General features: G+C 35.2%; 1 protein-coding gene across 3 annotated transcripts; it reads left to right on the forward strand.

Moving 5' to 3' along the window:
- The first annotated feature begins 222 nt into the window (after positions 1 to 222).
- On the forward strand, positions 223 to 19676 carry LOC144964194 (uncharacterized). 3 transcript variants are annotated; one of them, XR_013643768.1, is made up of 5 exons: positions 223 to 411; positions 7334 to 7644; positions 9003 to 9059; positions 13563 to 14239; positions 14321 to 17097. XR_013643768.1 is itself a non-coding variant. In XM_078898177.1 (5 exons), exons 1-4 carry the CDS (start codon positions 405 to 407, stop codon positions 13698 to 13700), a joined length of 513 nt encoding a protein of 170 aa, XP_078754303.1. In that variant the 5' UTR covers positions 261 to 404; the 3' UTR covers positions 13701 to 13710; positions 19539 to 19676. The 3 variants fall into 3 exon arrangements, 1 of the variants encoding a protein (XP_078754303.1); XR_013643767.1 differs by having other exon boundaries at positions 232 to 411; positions 13299 to 14239; XM_078898177.1 differs by lacking the exon at positions 14321 to 17097 and adding an exon at positions 19539 to 19676 and having other exon boundaries at positions 261 to 411; positions 13563 to 13710.
- Positions 19677 to 21399: the final 1723 nt, after the last annotated feature.

The raw sequence follows: 21399 nt of genomic DNA on the forward strand, positions 1-21399 counted from the left end.
TAGTAACCAATTTTGAACTTGGCCATCTGGCAGCCCCCATCATAACCAGCTGCAGTCAAGCCAGCCACAGACATAAGAGAGGGAGGGGTATGTGAAGTTTCCTGTGGAAACGAGTTGCTCGTGTTTTTTTTTTTTCAAACGAATCACTGCTCGATGACGTCACTGACTCGAAACCCGCCCGAAACCCGCTCGATTTTAGAGGACTCGATCGAAAACCCGCTCGATTTGATCGTTTCAAACTCGACCCAGCATCACCGAGAGAAAGGGGACAACAAATTTCAGTGTTCTGTCAATAAGATTTCTCGCATGTTTTAACATTAGGAAACGTAAATTGAGAATAAATTTGAATAGATCGAATATTTATTGAAACTCAAATTAAAAAGGTTTCAATTTCCACATCAGTGATGTCAGGTAAATGATTTAGAAGTCAGATGTATTTATTAGTATCGACAATCAACGCCACGCCCCGACGGAACTTCTTTCTGTGACTGGAAGAAAACTGTCCATATAACTTCACTATTGCCATGGCCCTTAGTCTTAGCCCATAGTCATTTAAATGACAACCTGTTCTTCTTTATTGTTAATATTACACCATCACAATAACAATTACTGCTACTATAGCCCTGTGCGCCTCACTCAAAAAGACGCCCTCCAAATTTAAAAGCGACGAATCGATTTCTCAGTCTCAGCCGCAGCCCCATGTCAGTCTCAGTCATCATCATACCTGATACCTGGATACCTCTGTATAGAGCTTTTAGACTTGGTGTAGTCTCCTTCGCTCCTCCTCATCTATTAATGATTGGACCAATTTTTATAATTGAACTTGTTTCCTAGGGTGTTGCTTATCTCCAACTCTGCTTTGAATTTATTCAAATTTTTTGCTGATACTGTGGTTTCTTGTAGTTTATTCCAGTTATTTACAATTCTAGATGAAAAAAAGTTCCTTCTTTCATTTGTTTTAAAACGTTCTTTTTTCAGTTTCTTGCTGTTTCCTCTTGTCTGAATGTTCTTGTTTGGTTTAAGGAATCCTGCCTCTACCCTGTCTATTCCCTTTACTATTTTATATGTTTGGATCATATCTCCCCTTCTTCTCCTGTAATCTAAGGTCGGGAGATTTAATTCTTTCAATCTCTCACAGTATGTTTTGTCTTTCAGGTGTGTGATAAGTTTTGTTGCTCTCCTTTGCACTCTTTCCAAACTGTCTTTGTCTCCCTCAAACTTCGGATACCATATGCAGTTAGCATATTCCAGCTTTGATCTAACCATAGTCTTGTAGATGGTAGTCATGTGTTTTGTTTTCAGATTCTTGAAATTTCTTTTCACTATTCCGAGTGTTTTACTAGCCTTAGATTGAACATCTTTAATTTGCTTCTTGAAGTTTAGCTTCCTATCAATAAATACTCCTAGGTCTTTTTCCCCATTGGATTTCTGCAGGGGTTTTTCTTTCATTATATAGTTTGCTTCTCTGTTGTTTTTTCCTAGGTGAAGAACTGCACATTTATCTACATTGAACTCCATCTGCCATATTTCGGACCATTCTTCAAGCTTTTTCAAATCTTGTTGTAAGGTGTTTCTTTCTTCTTCTGTATTAGCTACTCCATAGAGCTTAGTATCATCGGCAAAGATTTTACATTTAGATGATAGATTGTCTGGCAAGTCATTGATATAAATCAGGAAGAGAACTGGTCCCAGTACACTTCCTTGTGGAACTCCACTTGTTACCAGTCTCTCTGTTGATGCTGTTCCATTCACTATCACTTTTTGTCTTCTATCTTTGAGGAAATCTCGGACCCATTTGACTGTCTGATCATTAATTTGATACTGTTCCAATTTCCTGATTAGGCGCCAGTGTGGAACTTTGTCAAATGCCTTTCTGAAGTCGAGGTATATGACATCTAAATTGTTGCCTAATTCCAGGTCTCTCGTCCAGTCATCCATTGTTTCAAGTAGGTTTGTTACTGTAGACCTTCCCGCCATGAAACCATGTTGATCTTTGCTGAATAGTTTGTTCTTGGTCATATGATCAACCATTTCTTCTCTAATCAGCTGTTCCATGAGCTTGCAGACGACAGATGTCAGGCTCACTGGTCTGTAGTTTTCTGGATTTTTTCTGTCTCCCTTCTTGAATATGGCTGTGACGTTAGCTTCTTTCCATTCCCTTGGTAGTCTTCCTTCTTTCATCGACTGGTTAAATATCTTGGTTAGGGGTTCTACTAGCTGCTCTGCTAAGTTTTTTAGGATGTAAGGATGAAGTTTGTCAGGTCCAGGTGATTTACTCTCCTTTAGGTTTTGTAGTCTCTTCATTACTCTCTCTTCAGTAATCGGCCATTGTGTAGTATCTATATTACTTGTTTTAGCAATATCTGGCAAGTTTTTCTGGTTCTCCACTGTAAAGACACTTGCAAAGAAGAGATTTAGCACCTCTGCCTTGTCTTCATCTTCAGATGCCCAAGTGCCATCTTCTTTTTTATGTCACAGGTTCCCTGTCTTGTCTTCATTTTACTGTTTACATAACTCCAGAATACTTTAGGATTTTCTTTCGTTTCCTCTGCTATCTTGTTCTCATACTTTTGATGCGCTTGTCGGACTATTTTAGTAGTTGCGTTTCTCACTCTTTTGTATTTGTCCCAATCCTCTTCCTTTTTGCTTCTAGAGTATCTTCTATTTACTGCCTTCTTCTTCCGTAATGCCTCTCTCACTTCCTGCGTCATCCAAGGTTGATTTCTTCTCCCAACCCGGTTCCCTCTGCTTTTCGGGATGTTTTTCTCGAAGCATTGGTTAAGTACTCTGGTAAATCTACTCCAGTTGTTTCCTACGGTGTCCTCGATTAGTATTTCCTCCCATTTGATATGCCCCAGTTCCTCTTTCATACTCTCTAGATCAGCCTTCCTATATCTGAGTGTCAGTTTTTCATCTACAGTCTCTGATGTCGCCCTCAGTTTTAGGAATATGGTCGCATGGTCGCTTTTTCCCAGTGGGTGGCTCAGTCTGAGGTCGATTATGTCATTTTCTTCCTCCATCAATATCAAGTCCAATACGTTGGGCTTTTGGTTTTTTCTCTGTCTCGTGGGTTCTTTTATTATCTGTTGTAGGTAGCAATCTTCAATGGTTTCTATGAAACTTTCCTCCAGGCTTCCCTCTTTTGGTTCGTCCATCCCTTTCCACTCCAGTTCCGGCATGTTGAAGTCTCCCATAATAATTATCTCTGAATGCTTTTTTTGTGATGCTCTCCTTATCATCTCCAACATTCTCTCATTATTTTCTCCTGTGCTATTTGGGCTCCGATAAATCACTCCTACTAGTATCTGACTTTGTCCAGTTACTCCAATCGAGCACCAAGCGCTCTCCCTAAAGTCGTGATCTGTGAGTTCCTCTATGGGGTTAACCTTGAGGTTCTCTCTCACCAATAAGTATACTCCTCTGCCGGAAGTTTCAAAATCTCTGCTAGCTATTATAGTGTATCCCTCAATACCTAACTATGCTATCATGAATTCATGAATCATATCTTTATCTATCCTATCTATATCAGATTATTTTCACAGATATTTTGAAAAGAGGGACTGTATTGTCACACATATATCCATTCAAAATGGAAGGAAATTTTTGTAATTGTTTTAAAATTGAATTTTTTACGGACTTGCCCTCAGAGTTAATATAAGCTGTCTCTCTAGTTAGGGCTAGGACTAGGGAGCATCTCTCTTTTACTTTTACTCTGAGTATTAAAGTTAAAGTTATTCACACAACTTTCTTACCCCATGATCAATACATATAAAAATATTATTTTTTTTTTGTTTTTTGTTTTTTGTTTTTTAAATTACAAGAGTTTCTTTAATTTGTGAAAAAATGTCCTTTCAAAATATCACACTGAAAATTGGATAAAAGTAGAGGCAGAGGTGCGTAATTTCACCACTCACTTCATCAGGCCTTAACCCATTGGGCAACCCAATGTCAGGTTGTTTATCTGACCAATTTTTTTGTATTCTCATTAGACATAGTTTTAGATTGTATCTATTTGAAATAGCTCTTTTTGCGGCAATGTGGTCTTGTGGTATGGCACTTGCTCTCTGATAGGAAGGTCCTGGGTTTGAGCCTAGAAGACTCTTTTCTCACATTCTCTCATGGTAATCAGGTGTAAAATGAGCGTTATCTCTGTCCGAAAAAAGTGTATTATCTCCTATCATACATGCCTCATGTCATGTCCTACATGTTAATGGGGCAGCGTGGCTCAGTGGTACGGCCTTTGCTTCCTACCTGAAAGGTACCGAGTTCAATCACCCGATGTTGTGTTGTGTGGCCTTGAGCAAGTCACCTCTCCCTAGCTCACTTTGCGGCGCTGCTCTGCGGCTGACACCTGGGTTATTCCAGTCTTCCCTTGGAATAGACCCTAAAGACAAATTTCCCCTTGGGGATGAATAAAGGGAATTTTATTTATTTTTATTTATTTTAAGTGTTGCTGTTGGCCAGGGACCCCTTGTAAAGCGGGATGAGCACGTTTAGTGGATTTATCACTATATAAAATCTCAAGTTAAAAAAACAAAAAACATTGTGTCTTGTGTACTCCCACTGCTGTCAAGTTAATGCACAACCTCTGGCGTGTAACTTCATTGCGAATTTTTATTCTTAAATTTTTCCCCACTGCTCACTATTATTGTACTTGTTTTTACCATTCCTTTTTGTGCTAGGTGGCTCATGTATAACGCCTCCATTCTGCCTTATTAATTAATGGCTGTGTTCTTCACTGTGCTCAAAATCCTCTAACCTGCAGCATTTCTTTCTCTTTGAACAGTACACCACCAGGTAGTTTTCAGTCTGACGCGTTTTCTATCTCCCTCTGATCCCATGTCATTGCCATCACGCAGTCATTATCCTGTACTTTTATTAATTGAAATGTCTAAACCGGTGGGGATTTTTTTGTAGGCTAGGCCTATGAGACTACCAAGACCATAAAAAAAAATTAATTAAAATTGAGCTTTATATAGCACAATATCCACTAAATGTGCTCAAAGCGCTTTACAAGGGGTCCCTGGTCAACAGCAACATTTAACATGTAGGACAGGACATGACGCCTGTTAGGCGATATTACAATTTTTCAGACAAAGACAATGCTGTTAACGGCCAGGAACTCATTTTACACCTGAGTACGGTGAGAAAATGTGAGTAAAGGGCCTTTTCCAAGGACCCAACTATGCGCCGAGCGGGAGGCTCGGACCCACGACCTTCCGATCCGAAAGCGAGTGTCATACCACTAGACCACATAGCCGCACACAAATAAAATGTCTGATTCGCACCTTTATTCACTTCTTCTTTGTCAGGCATTGAATGCAGACTGTAGAAATAAAAATGTAAGAGCAGTTAATCAGCACATATTTTTATGAAACTAATTTGCATTTTTTATAATTACTGGTTGGGAAAAGGCAAATTACTATTCCCAACACTGGTTAGGAATAAGCACAGCCTTTCTTAATATGTAACTGATCTATCTCTTTCTCAGACTTCAGTGGTGATTGACCACATTCCAGCTCTTTCCAGTACATTTTCGTTGCTTACATGGTCCTGCTATTTTATGTTCAATTCCCATCTCAGATATATATCTGAACTAGAACATCTAGCTTTCCTTTGTCTCCACAGCTCGATATGAGGATGAACATATCCAACTGGGTGGGGATCCTGACCTCCCATAGTGGGCAGGGAGGTACATGCTGTGTCGTCTATCCCCCCATACCCGTTTCCCAATTGTTTCCTGTCATTGTCTTGGAATGAGATTACTTAGTTTTGTCCTGATCCTTGCCGGAGCTCCTTGGCTGGGAGGGAAACAGTCGAATGTATATTATAGTTTTGGGAGATGATATTTTTTTCCTTGTAAATCATCTCTCTGTTATGCATTGTATTATGTTGAGTTTACATATTATATTAAATGATTGGTAAACATTTGAGTGTATTCCTCTTAGATGGGACCTGTGCTTGTGTCTGGATGAGACTTTTAGGTGATCTCAAACTAAGTGCATTGGTGGTCTGCTCTTGGAATCTACATCTGATCCCTATTTGTTCCCAGTTCCCCTATGTCTTACTTTTTCTTGGGTGCTTTTATTGTAATTCTATAACTTTTTACTATCCCATTTTCTTCCTTTTTACTGGCGCTGATATAACCTAAATGTGTTGCAAGCGCCGTAAAACCCTTAAAAACAACAACAAACAACATATCCAATTCCTAGAGTATTTTTGTCCTCGAACCTTTACATATTAACCTTAATTACTTAGAGCTAGTAATTTAATCACACTTCGATCAAGTGCGATATAATGTTTATAAAGTGCCTTACTCAGGACACTCAGCAGGGCTAAATTTTACAAGGTCATGGCAAGCTGCCAACCTACATTTGAATCCAGGGATTATTATACCTATTCATATTTTTCTTTTTAAAATTTACTTTGTGTCAATTTTGCTTGTGTGGCTACCTCTATCACATGCAAAAGTTGTCTTTAGAATAAATGTTGGATTACGATATGGTAGTGCATAGCGATTATACATAAAGACTTTATTTCTTCTGCTTAAAAGCATACATGTTGGAATACAACTTTATTTTCTTAACTATTGTTATGAATAAGTGTTGTGTTTTAATGAAAATGTTACCTTATTCTTTGAATTTTAAGATAAGATCAAGTAGGTTAATCTGTGGTACCACCTCCACCCTCCTCTTTTTTTAATTTCTTTAACTCAGTCTCTTTTGTCTCCCCAGTCTTACAATAAACGTGAATACTAATGAATTATAAAAATTGATATCATATATTTAAAAAGAACACCAGCTGAACCCATTCCAGAGAAACAGATTAAAATTTTTAAAAACAAAATCTATACAGATTTTCAAATTAACTTATAATTGATGTCTTTTTGTGTCAAATGTTACAAAAATAATCTTCTTAAAATTCCATAGCATTCGTTGATCTTCATTGATGCCACCTCTTCAATATTTTGCTGCTAGCTTTTCCTCTTGCTTCCTCTACCTCACTTTCCGTCCTCTTTCCCCTCCAGTACTTCTTTTGGATCATTTTATGCCTTCTAATATGACCATAGTGTGCATACAAGTTTTCTTTGCATGATGGTTTTTCTCATCTTAAAGAAATCAATTATGGTTTGGGTGCAAACAGATAGCCAAATGCCATTTGTGTGTGTTGACGGGTGTATGGGGGTTTTATGAAGTGGATATAGAGTGTGGGATAATTCATTTTGTCTTTATGCAACAGTTGCCCATTGTAAGTCATTTGTTTTCAAAAATGTAAATTATGATATGAAAAACTGTATTCTATTCTCTTTTTTTTTTTAAATTGTTTAAATCAGACTTTACCAATGCACAGCCCCCATCTTATGATGATGCGATGAAGGCCTCAGCTCCCCCATCAGATGGTGGTATGAATCAGCCACCATATCCAGTCGCCAGTCAACCTCCATATCCTGTGGCAAACCAACCCTCATATCCTACAAATGTACAACAGCCTGTCCCTTATCCCTTGCCTCCTCAACAGACATATCCATCCACAAATTATGGAGCGGCACCTAACCCTACTTACCCACCTCCTCAACAGTATCCACAACAGACTGGGTATAGGGCACCAATTTCTGGAGCCCCAGGCCAATATAACTACAATACTGTAAGTTTGATTCACTGTCAACCAAGGGTCGAGAAAACTGATCACTAGCTTAAGATTGCAGTAAGAAAATACAAGTCATTTGTCTATATTACTTTTGTTTTTCTTCTTCAAAATAGAATTTTTTTTTTAATCTTTTCTTTCCGACACTGTTTAACTGTCATTGACAAGCTCCTCATAAGGTTGGTCATGATAATGAGCCTTTATAGAATAATTTATTCCGAATTTTGGTTTTGTACAGGACTTTTTCACACAAATAATAATATTGATATTAATTGGTTTACTTAATTAAGAGATTATTACAATTTGTGTTGATATCTAACCAATCAATGTTTTAATGAAAAATATCAGGACAGACAGTGGTTTCCATCATTGTGCCTAGTAATCTGGAAGCAAAAAAAAAAAGGCCGGAGGGGGGGGGGGGGGGAAGCACATGTTAACGGCACATTAAGTAAGAGCCTTAGAATTCCATTCTTGTCATTGAATCTGACCTTTGTATTTATTATAGTATAGGTGCTTTATGAACCTAACGACTTATAATGTGTTCTGGGTGGGGTTCCTGACCTCCCATGGTGGGTAGGGAGATACATTCTGTGTCTTCTATCCTCTTATATCTGTTTTCCAACATGCTTTCTGTCTTTGTCTTGGGATGAGATTACTTGGCTTTGTCCTGGCCCTGGTCGGAGTGCTGGCTGGGAGGGAAACAGTCAAATGCATAGTTATTGTTTTGGGAGATGAATTTTTTTTTTCCTTGTAAATCGTCTCTCTGTTATGTATTATTATATTTGTTATTTTGAATGTATAATGGAAGCATTTCCTCTTTGTTGGATTTTGTGTTTGTGTCCAGATGAGACTTATAGGTTATCTCAAACTAAGTACATTGGTTGTATGCTCTTGGATTCTACATCTGATCCCTATTTGTTCCCAATTCCCCTTTGTCTTAGTTTCTCTTGGGTGCTTTAATTGTAATTCTAGAACATTTTACTATCCCATTTTCTTCCTTTTACTGGTGCTGATATAGCCTAAATGTGTTGCAAGTGCCGTAAAACTGTTAAAAACAACAAAGACATCATATTGTGTTGTTTCATTTTATTTCTATAGTATTTTTTTTTTTTTAAGTACAGTCTTTTTTTTTTTTTGAGTTATTTAGACCGCTAAAATAGACAGATTTTGAGAGGAAAGTCTAATATATCTGCTCTTTGAGATTCAAGATTGAGCTTTTCAGTTTCCATTTTCATGTAACTCGGTAATGACGAAAGTAACCTCTCTATTCATAGGATGATCTGCCCTTTGAAAATAAAGTAAATCACAACAGCAGATGTTTAATTGTAATGTATTACAATTAATTGTATTTTAAATAGGTCACTGTAGTTGCTAACCAAGGAGCTGTCGGCAGACCTGTTGTCGGTGGACCTGTGGTAAGTTGATTTTTATTCACTGCCCTTTTTCTTACTGTTTCAAGCACATGGGATTTAGAATCACTTGTGCCATCTGATATCTGATGGCTAATTATCCAATCCAATTGTTCATTATTTTCTTTCTTTTTATAAGAATTTTTTTTTAAGTGTTGGATGGAAAAGAAAATTAAGGGTACAGACATCGTCTGAACCATGGTGAAATGTCAAGATAAGGGTCATGTCAATATATCAATCCTTCCAGAAATTTAAAGGAAAACAAGTGGAGAATGAGAGATAACAACACAGGTGTACTTACTATGGATGGTTTGATGTTGAAGTTTAGTTTTTTTCACTTTATTTGACTTTAAAATGTCAGTTATTTTGATCTGGTTTCTGAAGATCGGGAATGATTTTATAGACCCTGTCCTCAGAATTGGCCTTTTTCATATTATAGATAATTAAAAGATTTTTGTTTGAGTTTTTTTGTTGTTGTTGTTGTTGTTGTTGTTGTTGTTGTTGTTGTTGTTGTTGTTTTGCATTAGGATATCTCAGCTTTGCTCTAAATTAGTAATTCTTATTTGGGCGATACTTTTTGCACTTTTCATTATCATCACTATCGACATAAGAGGGACAGTACTCATGTCTTTTTCTTCATTACCTTATTTGTTGGAAATACATTGAATTATATTGTCTTCAATGTCTGAACCATTATACATGACAAAACTTCAGTAAGATTGTAACTTCACTTCAAGGACTTCAAGTGTTTACAAACACTTCTCTAGAAGTCAGTTGGATTTAAGTTGTTGAAATAAGTAAATGAAACTTCTGAAAATAGTTTGATTTATTTAATTGAAAAAACAAAATACACTTGAAAATAAAAGAAGTAGGTACAGTGCAGCCCACTTTTAGCGTCATGGCGTTCAAATCCTGATCTTTTTTCTGTATATCATTAGCAATTTTTAAAAACTCACTTTAATGACATGTATTTTGGTAAAAACCATCTATGGCGATACTTGCCAAGCTCAATTCAAGTTATCGGTGGGGTTCCTGACCTCCCATAGTGGGCAGGAAGGTACTTATTGCCTCTTCTATCCCCCTATATCTGTTTTCCATTGGCATTCTGTCTTTGTCTTGGAATGAGATTACTTGGTTTTGTCCTGGCCCTGGTCGGATGTCCTGGCTGAGAGGGAAACAGTCAAATGTAGAGTTAGTTTTCGGAGATGATATTTTTTTCCTTGTAAATCATGTCTCTGTTATGAACTGTATTATGTTTTGTTTACGTGTTATATATAATTTGTAAACATTTGAGTGTAGTCCTCTGAGTGGGGACCTGTGCTTGTGCCTGGATGAGACTTTAAGATGATCTCAAACTAGGTACACTGATAGTGTGCTCTTGGAATCTACATCTGTTCTCTATTTGAACCATTTCCCCTTTGTCTTACTTTTTCCTCAAGCCCTTTTAATTGTACATATAGAATGCTTTTACTATACAATTTTCATCCTTTTTACTGGCGCTGAACTGACCTAAATGTGTTGCAAGCGCCGTAAAACCCTTTAAAAAAAACAACATCAATTCAAGTTAATGCAAAATTTTTCTTCAAATGAAAATGCTTACTTTCCAACTGTTGATATCCCGTGATCGTAACCAATGAGAATGCTTGATTGACCAACCAGTGATATCCAGTCCCCTCTGGTCTAGGCTAGTTATCATGAACGTTTTCCGTAAGTGAGCTAAAGCAAGACAAAAACCTAGCTTTCCTGTCACTTCGCATTACACACCCATTCACTAGCCAATCAACTACCGTGTCGCGAGTGAGCGTTACGGTGTTTGACCAACTAGTGATAGCTCCACACCAACGAAACACGTCCCAGTTAAAAGATTCTGTGCTACCAATCCATTATCGATCTCTGATAGCAAATCATGCACAGGAATACATAAACAAATGATAATGTCCACTCCTATCAAGTTTAACAGAAGAGCTCTGACTACAATGCCCTTGGCTAAAGAGCTAGTGAACGTCTGTACAACTTGGAGCACTGCCTAAGATAGCCTTTTGTCTTCCTTGTCCTTGGGGAATCCCCATAATTTGGCCATGATCATCAAGAAACAAGAGTAAATCGAATCGCATGGGTTTGAATGACAGAGAAAAAGATCAGTGCTGATGTTAATAATAATGATAATTATAATAATAATAATAATAATAATAATAATAATAATAATAATAATAATAATAATAATAATAATAACATTAATAATAATAATAATAATAATAATAAGCTTACTTATAGAGCACCTTACACCGAAGTCTCAAAGCACTGTACATAGATAGATAAGTTGCTCACAATTTACTGACACATGAACATCACGAACATACACCCACCTCCGTGCACAATGGAACTCACACAAAGACCACTTCCTCTCAGACACACAACACACATAGTAACATGTAATACTAAAATTAATGCTGCTAATTAACACAATCAGCTGGATAGATATTTTTTAAACAGTTGAGATTTGAGGTGTTTCTTAAAACTTCAGATTTCATTACAGCGTTCGGAGAGTTCAGAGCGATGAATGGTATACTCTGGAAGGCTGACAAACAGGAAGTTGCAGTAGTCGAGTCGGGACAGTACAACTGCGCACACAATGGTCTGAAACATGTCCTGACTTAAGTTTTGTCTAATGTGTGAAAGCCTGTTAAGATCCAAATTGATAGCCCTAATGACTCCATTTATGTAATCTTTCATTGAAAGTGAGCTATCCAAGATAACACCGAGGTTTTTGGCCTTTGTTGCAGCTGAGAGACCATCTCGTTGCCAATTGGGGTGGAGGAGATGTGGATATTTCGAAGTCTGGTCGCGAACCGCACTAGATGATGTCTGTTTTCTCATCATTGAGCTTAAGTTTGTGGTTCATCATCCATTTCACAGCATTTTTTAGTTACTTGGAGAACAGAGGAAATATTTGCCGGGATGGAAGTCTTTAGAAACTGGGTGTCATGTGCATACACCTGGTACTGTACACCATGGTCCTTGATGACTTGCCCGAGGGGCATTGTATAAAGAGTAAAGAACCATACGTTGGAGAACACCATAATTTAAAGGCACACTGCAGGATGTTATTTCATCAATGGTAAAAGTCTGTGACCTATCTGCAAGTTAAGACGAACACTATTTAAGGACAATGATGAATTCCAAAATGTTCTGAAAGAGTTATGCACAGTATGTCATGGTCGATTGTATCAAATGCTGCAGACAAGTCAAGCAATGATGAAACATATAATTTTCCTTCATCGCAGAATGTCGTTAACTATTTTTTTACAGTGCCACCTTTAGTATGTAGATTGATATTTTTCGACTAGATTGGTTGTGGATAGGTTTCAATCAGATTTTTTCGAGAATTTTTGAGAATAATGTGAGATTGCAAACAGGACAGAAGTTTTTTAAATTTTCAGGATCAAGGTTGGACTTCTTCAAAAGTGGGGTGATCATTGCTTTTTTAGAAGACTGTGGTATTGTTCTGGAAATTGTGAATTTGTGTTATGAGCTCTGAAGTGGATTGCAAACAATTGAAAAGTACTTTGGTGGGGATCGGGTTAAGGCCACATGACTATGGTGGGCATGATCTTATATCTTTCACTGCATCTGATCTAACTGATCAGAAAGATTTAAATTAGAGACCTTGGTAAGAAGAGCATAATCTAGGCGTTGGGGTGTCTGCACACTCAGGATTGGAATCAAGGTCTTTTCTGATATTTGATAAATTTGATACAAAGTACTGTACAAAGTTGTCTGGCAAGTCGACGTTGGGTATTGAGCTAGGAAGAATGTATTGGGTGTTGATTAAAGTAAGCTGGCATAGTTCGATTAACACACTGACATAATGTTGCAGGTTAAGTACTGAAGATAGACGCAACATTAGTAAGTTGTGGGATGGTGTGAAGTTATGACACTGGATCACAATAAGTATGTCCTCCTCATTATAGTCCAAGAGAAGATAATTGTTGGAGCGACAAGTTTTCAAGAAACAGACATCACAGCTTTACACTGTTATATTGTGATTATTTTTGGTATCATTTTACCACTACTCTTGTATTACAATCATGTTTTGTTGGTTTCATTTATCTCTTTTTTTTTCCCTCTTTCCTTTTTGCTGTCATCAATTTGGAAAATTGAAATAAAGTTTTAAATCAAAAATATGATAGATAGGTGGTAACCAATCATTTTTAAGGCTTCATATTACTATTTCTCTATTTTCAGGTGATTAATCCTGTACCTGCTCTCACATCTGCTCAATTACAGGCACACCAGAGAAATAGGAGGAGGATGTGTTATGTGACAATAGCTATTTTTGTTGGAATAATTGTATTATTCATTATTATTGTAAGCATCCAGACGAGTGTGATGAACTGACAATTGAAATTCTGATATCACCCATCCTTGAAGCATCACCAATAGAGAGTTAAGAACTCCAGGAAAAATTATTCTTTGATATTTGTAAATATAAATTTCTATTATTTTCAGGCTTATGGTCCAGGATATCCAACTTCTTCCCGATGGCTGCCATCAGAACAAAGGAATCGGAGAAGACTTTTTGTTGGAATTATTCTCTTTATTGTTGGAGTTATCATATTTATTATATTTCGTGTAGCAGTTTGGTAGCTCATGACAGGTACTCAATTTAAATGTTTTCTTTTTTTTTTTCTTTTTATCCTTTTGTTATTTAGTGCATGACTAACATATATTGTGAAGCATGTAGATTGTGACAAAAGAGAACTTTTTCAATGTCCCACTCATTTCGTCTTTGTTTTTATATGATAATCGACTCAATTGTGAAAGAGACCATTCTTTTTTTTTTATATATTATTATATTTTTCCACTCATGACAGTCAAATTTTCTGTCTAATTACTCCGCAACTGACTTTTTTATTATAAGAAGGGAACTGTTGGCCTTTCAGGAATTGCATTGGGTTATTCAATCTTTAAATCGCTAAGATTAAATGACCAACTTGTTTTCCACATTATGTTATTACTTATGCCAGTGTCATCTGCCAAAAAGGGGATGTCACTATTGTTCACCAAGTGTGTTAAATGTATTCCAAAAAATATGTTCACTATTGTGCCAAACTCTTTTGCAATCCACCATTAAATTCATATTTTTTTGAAAATTGAATTTTGTCACAATCTTTATTAGTGAATCCGTATTCCAAAAAATATGTTCACTTTGGCAATCTTGCTAATCAATAAATCGATGTTTTGAAGAATTTGTCAATCTTTATTAGTGAATCGATATCAGATGTAATATACAGAGTTGGGATTTTTATGTGAACTGTAATGAAATGGAAATATTGAATGGACTATTTGAGTTAGAAAGATTTCAATTTTTTGTATGAGATCGGAAATTCATTCAGAATTTGTTTGGTGAGCTCTACATAAGGTTTGGACAATGGTAACAATTTAGTACAAACACTGTAAATGCATATTTTTTTATAGCGTTATAGAAAAGGCAAGTCTATATTTTCAGCCACTATTACAAATATTACTGTCACATTTTTAATAACGAAGCAATCTTGTTTAATGGAATTCATCTTGATTTCCAGACAAATTATGGATACTACTCATTGTCCTCTTTTGTTGCGGGTTTCTCTTGTGTCACTGATTGCACAGCTGCTTTTACCCTTTGATCCCATCTCTATCAACTTTGAACTAACCAAAGAGGGTTACTTTTTAAACTTCTGTACTTTGAAAGGAATTTAAAGGTTTTATAAGACACATAGGCTTTTTTTTTCTTTTCTCGACACTAGTTTTGATATCAAGATCATAGCATGATATTCCATAAAGCCTTGTTTTGGTGTTTAAAAAAAAGCAGGATGCATTTTTTAAAAATTTTACATAAAAAATAATCAGAAACTATGTTATATTCAAATTTGTTTCAATAAACGTTAGAATAATTTTCCTATGCAAAGCAGAAAGAATGATGACACTCTGCCTATTCGTTTTTCTGTTATTCAAAGTTCATAACCGTAAACATAAAACAAAACATCTTGTATTTGTTTATTGTAGTCTATTTGTTATGAATGTTTGTTGTTTTCTGTACCCAAGATGTTCAATTGTCTTTGTTAAAATTTGAGCCCAGGAACTGTCTTGGCGTTGTCCATAGTTGTTACCTATATAAAAAACAAAAAACATAGAAAAGAAAGTAATAATAATGTCTGCCTTTTTATATTTGTACTCAGAAGTGTAGTTTCATATTCGTAGTTGACCTAGTTGATGCGAGCTTATCTCTATATATCTATGGAATTGGTTCGTGATGCCTTAATTCTCTTCTGCTCCACTATGTTTGTTGTTTCCCTACCTGTGGCTCCATGTGTAAGTGTTTTTGTTCTTTTGTTGTTTTTTTAAATCTTTTTTTATTGTCTTGTGTAATGCTTAATATGTATCATATTTATTTTACCTGCACATCATATTTTATTGTGATTTTAGATGTCTGTGATGAAATCGTTTGAGATTATCCCTTACTGCTAAGGTCTGGAGTTTTATTGATTGATCGGTTGTTGCTGCCATCCTTGCAATCATAACTTTAACATGAAGTAATTGGGAATAAGAGATTTTGCGTGATTGTTTTTTTTTTTGATGGCAGTCAGTGACTTAAACTTGGTTAGAGGACCTTTTTATATTAACACTGGATAATCGCAACACATTGGGATCAGCAAAAATGTGATTAACCGCAGTTGCGATTCCTGACCACTATTGCAACATTTTCCCTCTGAGTTTACACGCTTGGGACCGTCCATAACTGCGGTATCTTTGTTCGATTTCAGATAAAATGATGGGGCACTGTTTTCATTAGTTTGTTCTCAGCATTTGTAAGAGTGAAAAAGAATAGCTGTGATGAGAGACAATAAGCTCACACCAAACCCATTGGTCGCAATACATAGTTGTTGATCCCAAAACAAAGGATATCGCTCAGCCTCTCCTTACAACTGTCATTGTCTACCTGTTGTCTCGACAATGCAGCCCCCTCGCCTCCAATTAAATGGTCACAGATGACCTCAAAAACTCATACTGCAATGCTCCACCCTATTATGTGTCTAATAGAGTGGTGGCATACAACTCAAACATTAATCCCCACCCACTCTCAATTCTTCAACTTGTCATGATTTCACCCATGATGAAATTTAATCATGAGATTTTGTTTGATTGATTTCTTAAATTTGCCACTTTTTGAAGTTGAAAACATATTGCGATTAACCAAAGTTTGTTGCAATTAATCACAGACTTTTATATAATTCTGTTTTGGGAAATGTTGCATAAACTGAAAGTTGCGATTATCCGGAATGGACTGTATTACAATTCTGCTGTTTTAAGTGAACTCAACGGTTCTTAAATCTGACTGAAATGACATCAGAATGTAAAAGAACAACTAAAAAAAAAGCCACTTTATTTTATCAATGATTCGATTCCTGATATTGTAAATCTTAATTCATTTAAGGTTTAGATTCTTTTTCTTATGATTTTATTTTTGTTTTTATTTGACTATTTATTTTTGTTGTTGGGCACGTTATTTCATTTCATAATCATTTGGACCACAATATAAAATTTATTTTTTAAGATGTTTATATCTTTACAAAACAAATCGTCTGTGAACATAATGTTGAAGATAATCTTTTTTTTTTTAATGTTTAGTTTACAACAAATCCCAGGAGTAACAAATCAATTTTGTGTTGTAGTTTAAATTGTTATAAAATTTATATTTGATTTGGACATCTCGTAAGCTAATTAGAAGACTTTTTTATTTTGAAAATACATATGTCTTTTATTGTTAATTCCTTAATTATTTTTTTTTTCAATTTGAATTTCATTGTTATTAATCTAAAACTGCTTAACAGTGATGAAAAATATTATATTGTTTCTTTTTTTCGTAAAAAAAGGGGGGGTCTTTTGTTAGTGTACTGCTGCAGTGCTTTTATTATTATATTAAAAAATTCAGAATGTTCTCATCAAATAGTAATATTCTTGTTTTGTGCTGAATCCAGGGCAATGCAAAAAAAAAAAAAAATGATACGGATGATAATTAAATATTAATAAAAAGTTTTATTATACTCGCAAATAAGATTTTGTAATCTTAGTTATTTATAATAATAATAATATCTTTATTGTCCATGAAGGCAATTTTTCATTTGGTTACAGCTTATACATAACACTGCTAAAGATCTTATGCATTGTTCAATTTTTATAGTTAAAACATCATCCGTGAAGTGTGAGTTTATTCATTAATTTAAATATCATTTATAATCTTGCTAGTATGGTCTTTACTAGTATGGTCTTTACTAGTATGGTCTTTACTAGTATGGTCTTTACTAGTATGGTCTTTACTAGTATGGTCTTTACTAGTATGGTCTTCACTAGTATGGTCTTTACTAGTATGGTCTTTACTAGTATGGTCTTCACTAGTATGGTCTTTTCTAGTATGGTCTTCACTAGTATGGTCTTTACTAGTATGGTCTTTACTAGTATGGTCTTTACTAGTATGGTCTTTACTAGTATGGTCTTCACTAGTATGGTCTTTACTAGTATGGTCTTTACTAGTATGGTCTTTACTAGTATGGTCTTTACTAGTATGGTCTTCACTAGTATGGTCTTTACTAGTATGGTCTTTACTAGTATGGTCTTTACTAGTATGGTCTTTACTAGTATGGTCTTCACTAGTATGGTCTTTACTAGTATGGTCTTTACTAGTATGGTCTTTACTAGTATGGTCTTTACTAGTATGGTCTTCACTAGTATGGTCTTTACTAGTATGGTCTTTACTAGTATGGTCTTTACTAGTATGGTCTTCACTAGTATGGTCTTTACTAGTATGGTCTTTACTAGTATGGTCTTTACTAGTATGGTCTTTACTAGTATGGTCTTTACTAGTATGGTCTTCACTAGTATGGTCTTCACTAGTATGGTCTTTACTAGTATGGTCTTTACTAGTATGGTCTTTACTAGTATGGTCTTTACTAGTATGGTCTTTACTAGTATGGTCTTTACTAGTATGGTCTTCACTAGTATGGTCTTTACTAGTATGGTCTTGTTGTCCGTCATCAGAATTAGAGCAGAGCTCATGGTTTTCCGGATTGTACATAAATTTTCAAAATCTTACTCAATTTGGCTCTCCATTGTACACATTTACATAGCAGAGTATTGGCAGCACTGTAATAATGTAATGCTATATTCGTTGTTGACTCTATCCAGAATAAATTGATCACTGAGAGTAATGTTGAATTCTTGCTGCATCATTCTGACAAGTAAATTGCAGTGTAATAGTTTCTTTAGAATTTGTTCATACATTGAAATGTGTAAAGTGTATCAGTATGTAAGACCTTTTTATACAACCAAGCATGTGAGCAATAATAATTTTAAATATAACGATGATATGTAATCACAATGCCAAATACCATCCCAATGCCCTATTTGTTGTATGCTGAAATTCCTGTTTTGGCATTGAAATTCCTCCAAATGGTGTCTGAAATTCCTGTGAGCCAAAATTTATGTAGACGTCACTGGATATATCAAGTCATAGTGTGGATTCATATTTAATAGTTCATCATTAATTTTATATAATCAATGCTTGTCATTATTGATGATAACTGAAAAATGCAGTCGTGGGACGATATAGCAGGGTTTTACAGTATGTATACATAATCTTTGATCTGTTGTGCAGCAATTACTCCGAATATTGTGAAATTGTACCATGTTTATTATTAAATAAATGATTGAATATATAAACTTTATTCTGTCATATGGACATTGTGTTTGCTTATAATATTAATAAGAGGCGTTCAAGGAATGGTTGAGAGCTGTTCACATAATGTGCTATTCTGCTTTTTTTTTTTTTTTTTTTATTATTCTTCCGATATCACTTTATTGACATGTCTGACTGAGAAAGATCATAAATTTATTCTTTGACAATGCCTTTGAAATTAATTATTAATTTTGACACAATTGTACTAAAAACCTAAGAGTTATATTGCATTAAAGCTCAGGCACCTTTGGGGGTTTTTTTTCACTTTTACTTACTAGTTATAAAGTGATAAGATGGTAATATATCACTTGTTGACCGGGGTTATCTGTTGTCCTGGTAAAAGTTTTTTAAAAACCCTCCCAAAACACTGACTCATTGGATCGTTTGTATAAAAGTCCAATCCCAATGTATTTATTATTCACAAACCTTATATTAAGTTTTCGATAGTTCTTTATTTTTCACTGCAGTGCATTTGATTCATTTCTAACTTGTATACATACGTATATATGCAATTATATACGTCACGTTAAGCAATTTGAAAATTAATTTCTTTGTAATTTTTTTTTTTTTTCTGAAAGGGATGAATTAAAGATGTATAAAATAGATAAAGGTAGGACTCTTTTTTAAAAACTAACTCTGTGCATTAAGGATAGAGATTGATGCTATTTGAATAATTGATACATTTGGGTTTTATCCTTTTGTCTCCTCAGCATATTACAGGTACTGCTTTTGAAATCAATGGCAAGCAACACTCCGTATCCTCTTTCCCTTGCATTCTCAATAGAGCCGACCCACAGGAGACTTTTTAAGTTTGTATCATGTTTCATTCATTTACCTTGTTGTTAATCCAACCAGATAGAGTAATGGAGTGATCGGTAATGTTTTAGACTGACACTTATTCTTCATATAAAATCAGTGAAGTCTTATATATGTGCCATAGCTCCAATCTCATGATTTCATGTTTAATGTACAGGTTTAGATCATGTCAGGTGAAGCTAATCTGAAATTAAATGAAAAGCAAAATAATTTTGCAAGATTGTAAACTCTTTAAAAGCCTGTATCCTGTAAATATTTGATTTTTAATATCAAGTGTTTATCGAATGGTGCTTATTTGCAACCCTAACAAAATCAGAATAGTTAACCGTATGTCATTCAAATATGTTGCCCAAAGCTTTATAATACAAACAAAAAATTAATGTATGTAAATTAAGATGTGTTTAGATTTGATAATTAACATAAGACAAATGATTGTTTACATTCTGGGTTACCTTTTATCAATCCATGGTTTTGTATGTAAATATAAAAAGCTTGAGCAAATGGAGTGGGTATAGAAACCAATAATCAAAAATTTAAACAATCATTTGTCTCATGTTATTAATTGAAGCTCGGCATATATATGTCGCAAGTACAGCCATGCGCTGATGTTTATGTGACTTGAATTTAAATGTGTTTAAATTTTAAGCACCTTTTGACTGCAGTAAAAAGGCCCTGTTTTTCTCTCACTTTATTTTGTGAATTTTTCACCTCGTTTTCTTAAACTGTTTTGCCTACTATTCAGAACGAGCAGCAGGTTGATGAAATAGATTGATTACTGTTAGAAGGATTTGATGTTTTTCCTTAACGTCTGCATCTCTTCTTCTTCTTCTTCTTCTTCTTCTTCTTCTTCTTCTTCTTCTTCTTCTTCTTCTTCTTCTTCTTCTTCTTCTTCTTCTTCTTCTTCTTCTTCTTCTTTTCTTCTTTTGTCTTCTTCTTCTTCTTCTTTTTCTTCTTTTTCTTCTTTTCTTCTTCTTCTTCTTCTTTCTTCTCTCTTCCTTTTTTTTTTTTTTTTTTTCTTCTTCTTCTTCTTCTTCTTCTTCTTCTTCTTCTTCTTCTTCTTCTTCTTCTTCTTCTTCTTCTTCTTCTTCTTCTTCTTCTTCTTCTTCTTCTTCTTCTTCTTCTTCGTCTTCTTCTTCTTCTTTAGGTAGAAACCTCAAGTTTGATGAACAAACATTTGATTTTAAAATAAAAAAAGATGTCAGTATACTTGAGAGGATTGAAAATAGGAACTTCTTCTGGTGGATCTTTATTGGTTGTAGCCTCCCAAATAGCCAGATGTAACTTCTTTCTGGTTTTTAATAATGCCATGCATCCATCTGTCTGCTGTGTCTAAAGACGACCTTCTCCTTGGTCTCCTTCGGCTCCGCTTGCCCTTGCAGGCATCTTCCAGACAAACCAGGCAAAGCATTTCAATTAAAACCTGTCTTGTGATGTGTTCAAGGTGTGGCAGCTTCAATTTTCTTGATGGCCTCCAAGATGCAGATGCTCGATGACTTGGCTGTCCGTGTGATTCGTAGACCCTTCTGTAGCACTTCGACACAAATGCATTTAATCTTTTTTCATCTGCCATGATTCACAGATATTGCTATGGGGAAAATGCAGGTTTCTATGACTCCTGTGAGGACAGAAGAATAAAATGCACACTGTCTTACATTTTAACATGTTGTTTCATAATGATGGTTGGAATTCCTCTGAGAACAAGGCAATGTTGGACGTCTTGGGCTAGTGGTTTCTTTATCCAGTCCACATACTTTG

This window comes from Berghia stephanieae, chromosome 2 (assembly GCF_034508935.2).
Source record: "Berghia stephanieae isolate SIO BIC M18660-M18661 chromosome 2, UCSD_Bste_1.3, whole genome shotgun sequence".
NCBI classification, from domain to species: domain Eukaryota; kingdom Metazoa; phylum Mollusca; class Gastropoda; order Nudibranchia; family Aeolidiidae; genus Berghia; species Berghia stephanieae.

Bases quoted from the DNA above. Each gene is read 5' to 3' on its own strand.
- LOC144964194 (XM_078898177.1), top strand. The intron at 7,645-9,002 runs GTAAGTTTGATT...TATTTTAAATAG, and splicing joins GCCAATATAACTACAATACT to GTCACTGTAGTTGCTAACCA. The intron at 9,060-13,562 runs GTAAGTTGATTT...TATTATTTTCAG, and splicing joins CTGTTGTCGGTGGACCTGTG to GCTTATGGTCCAGGATATCC.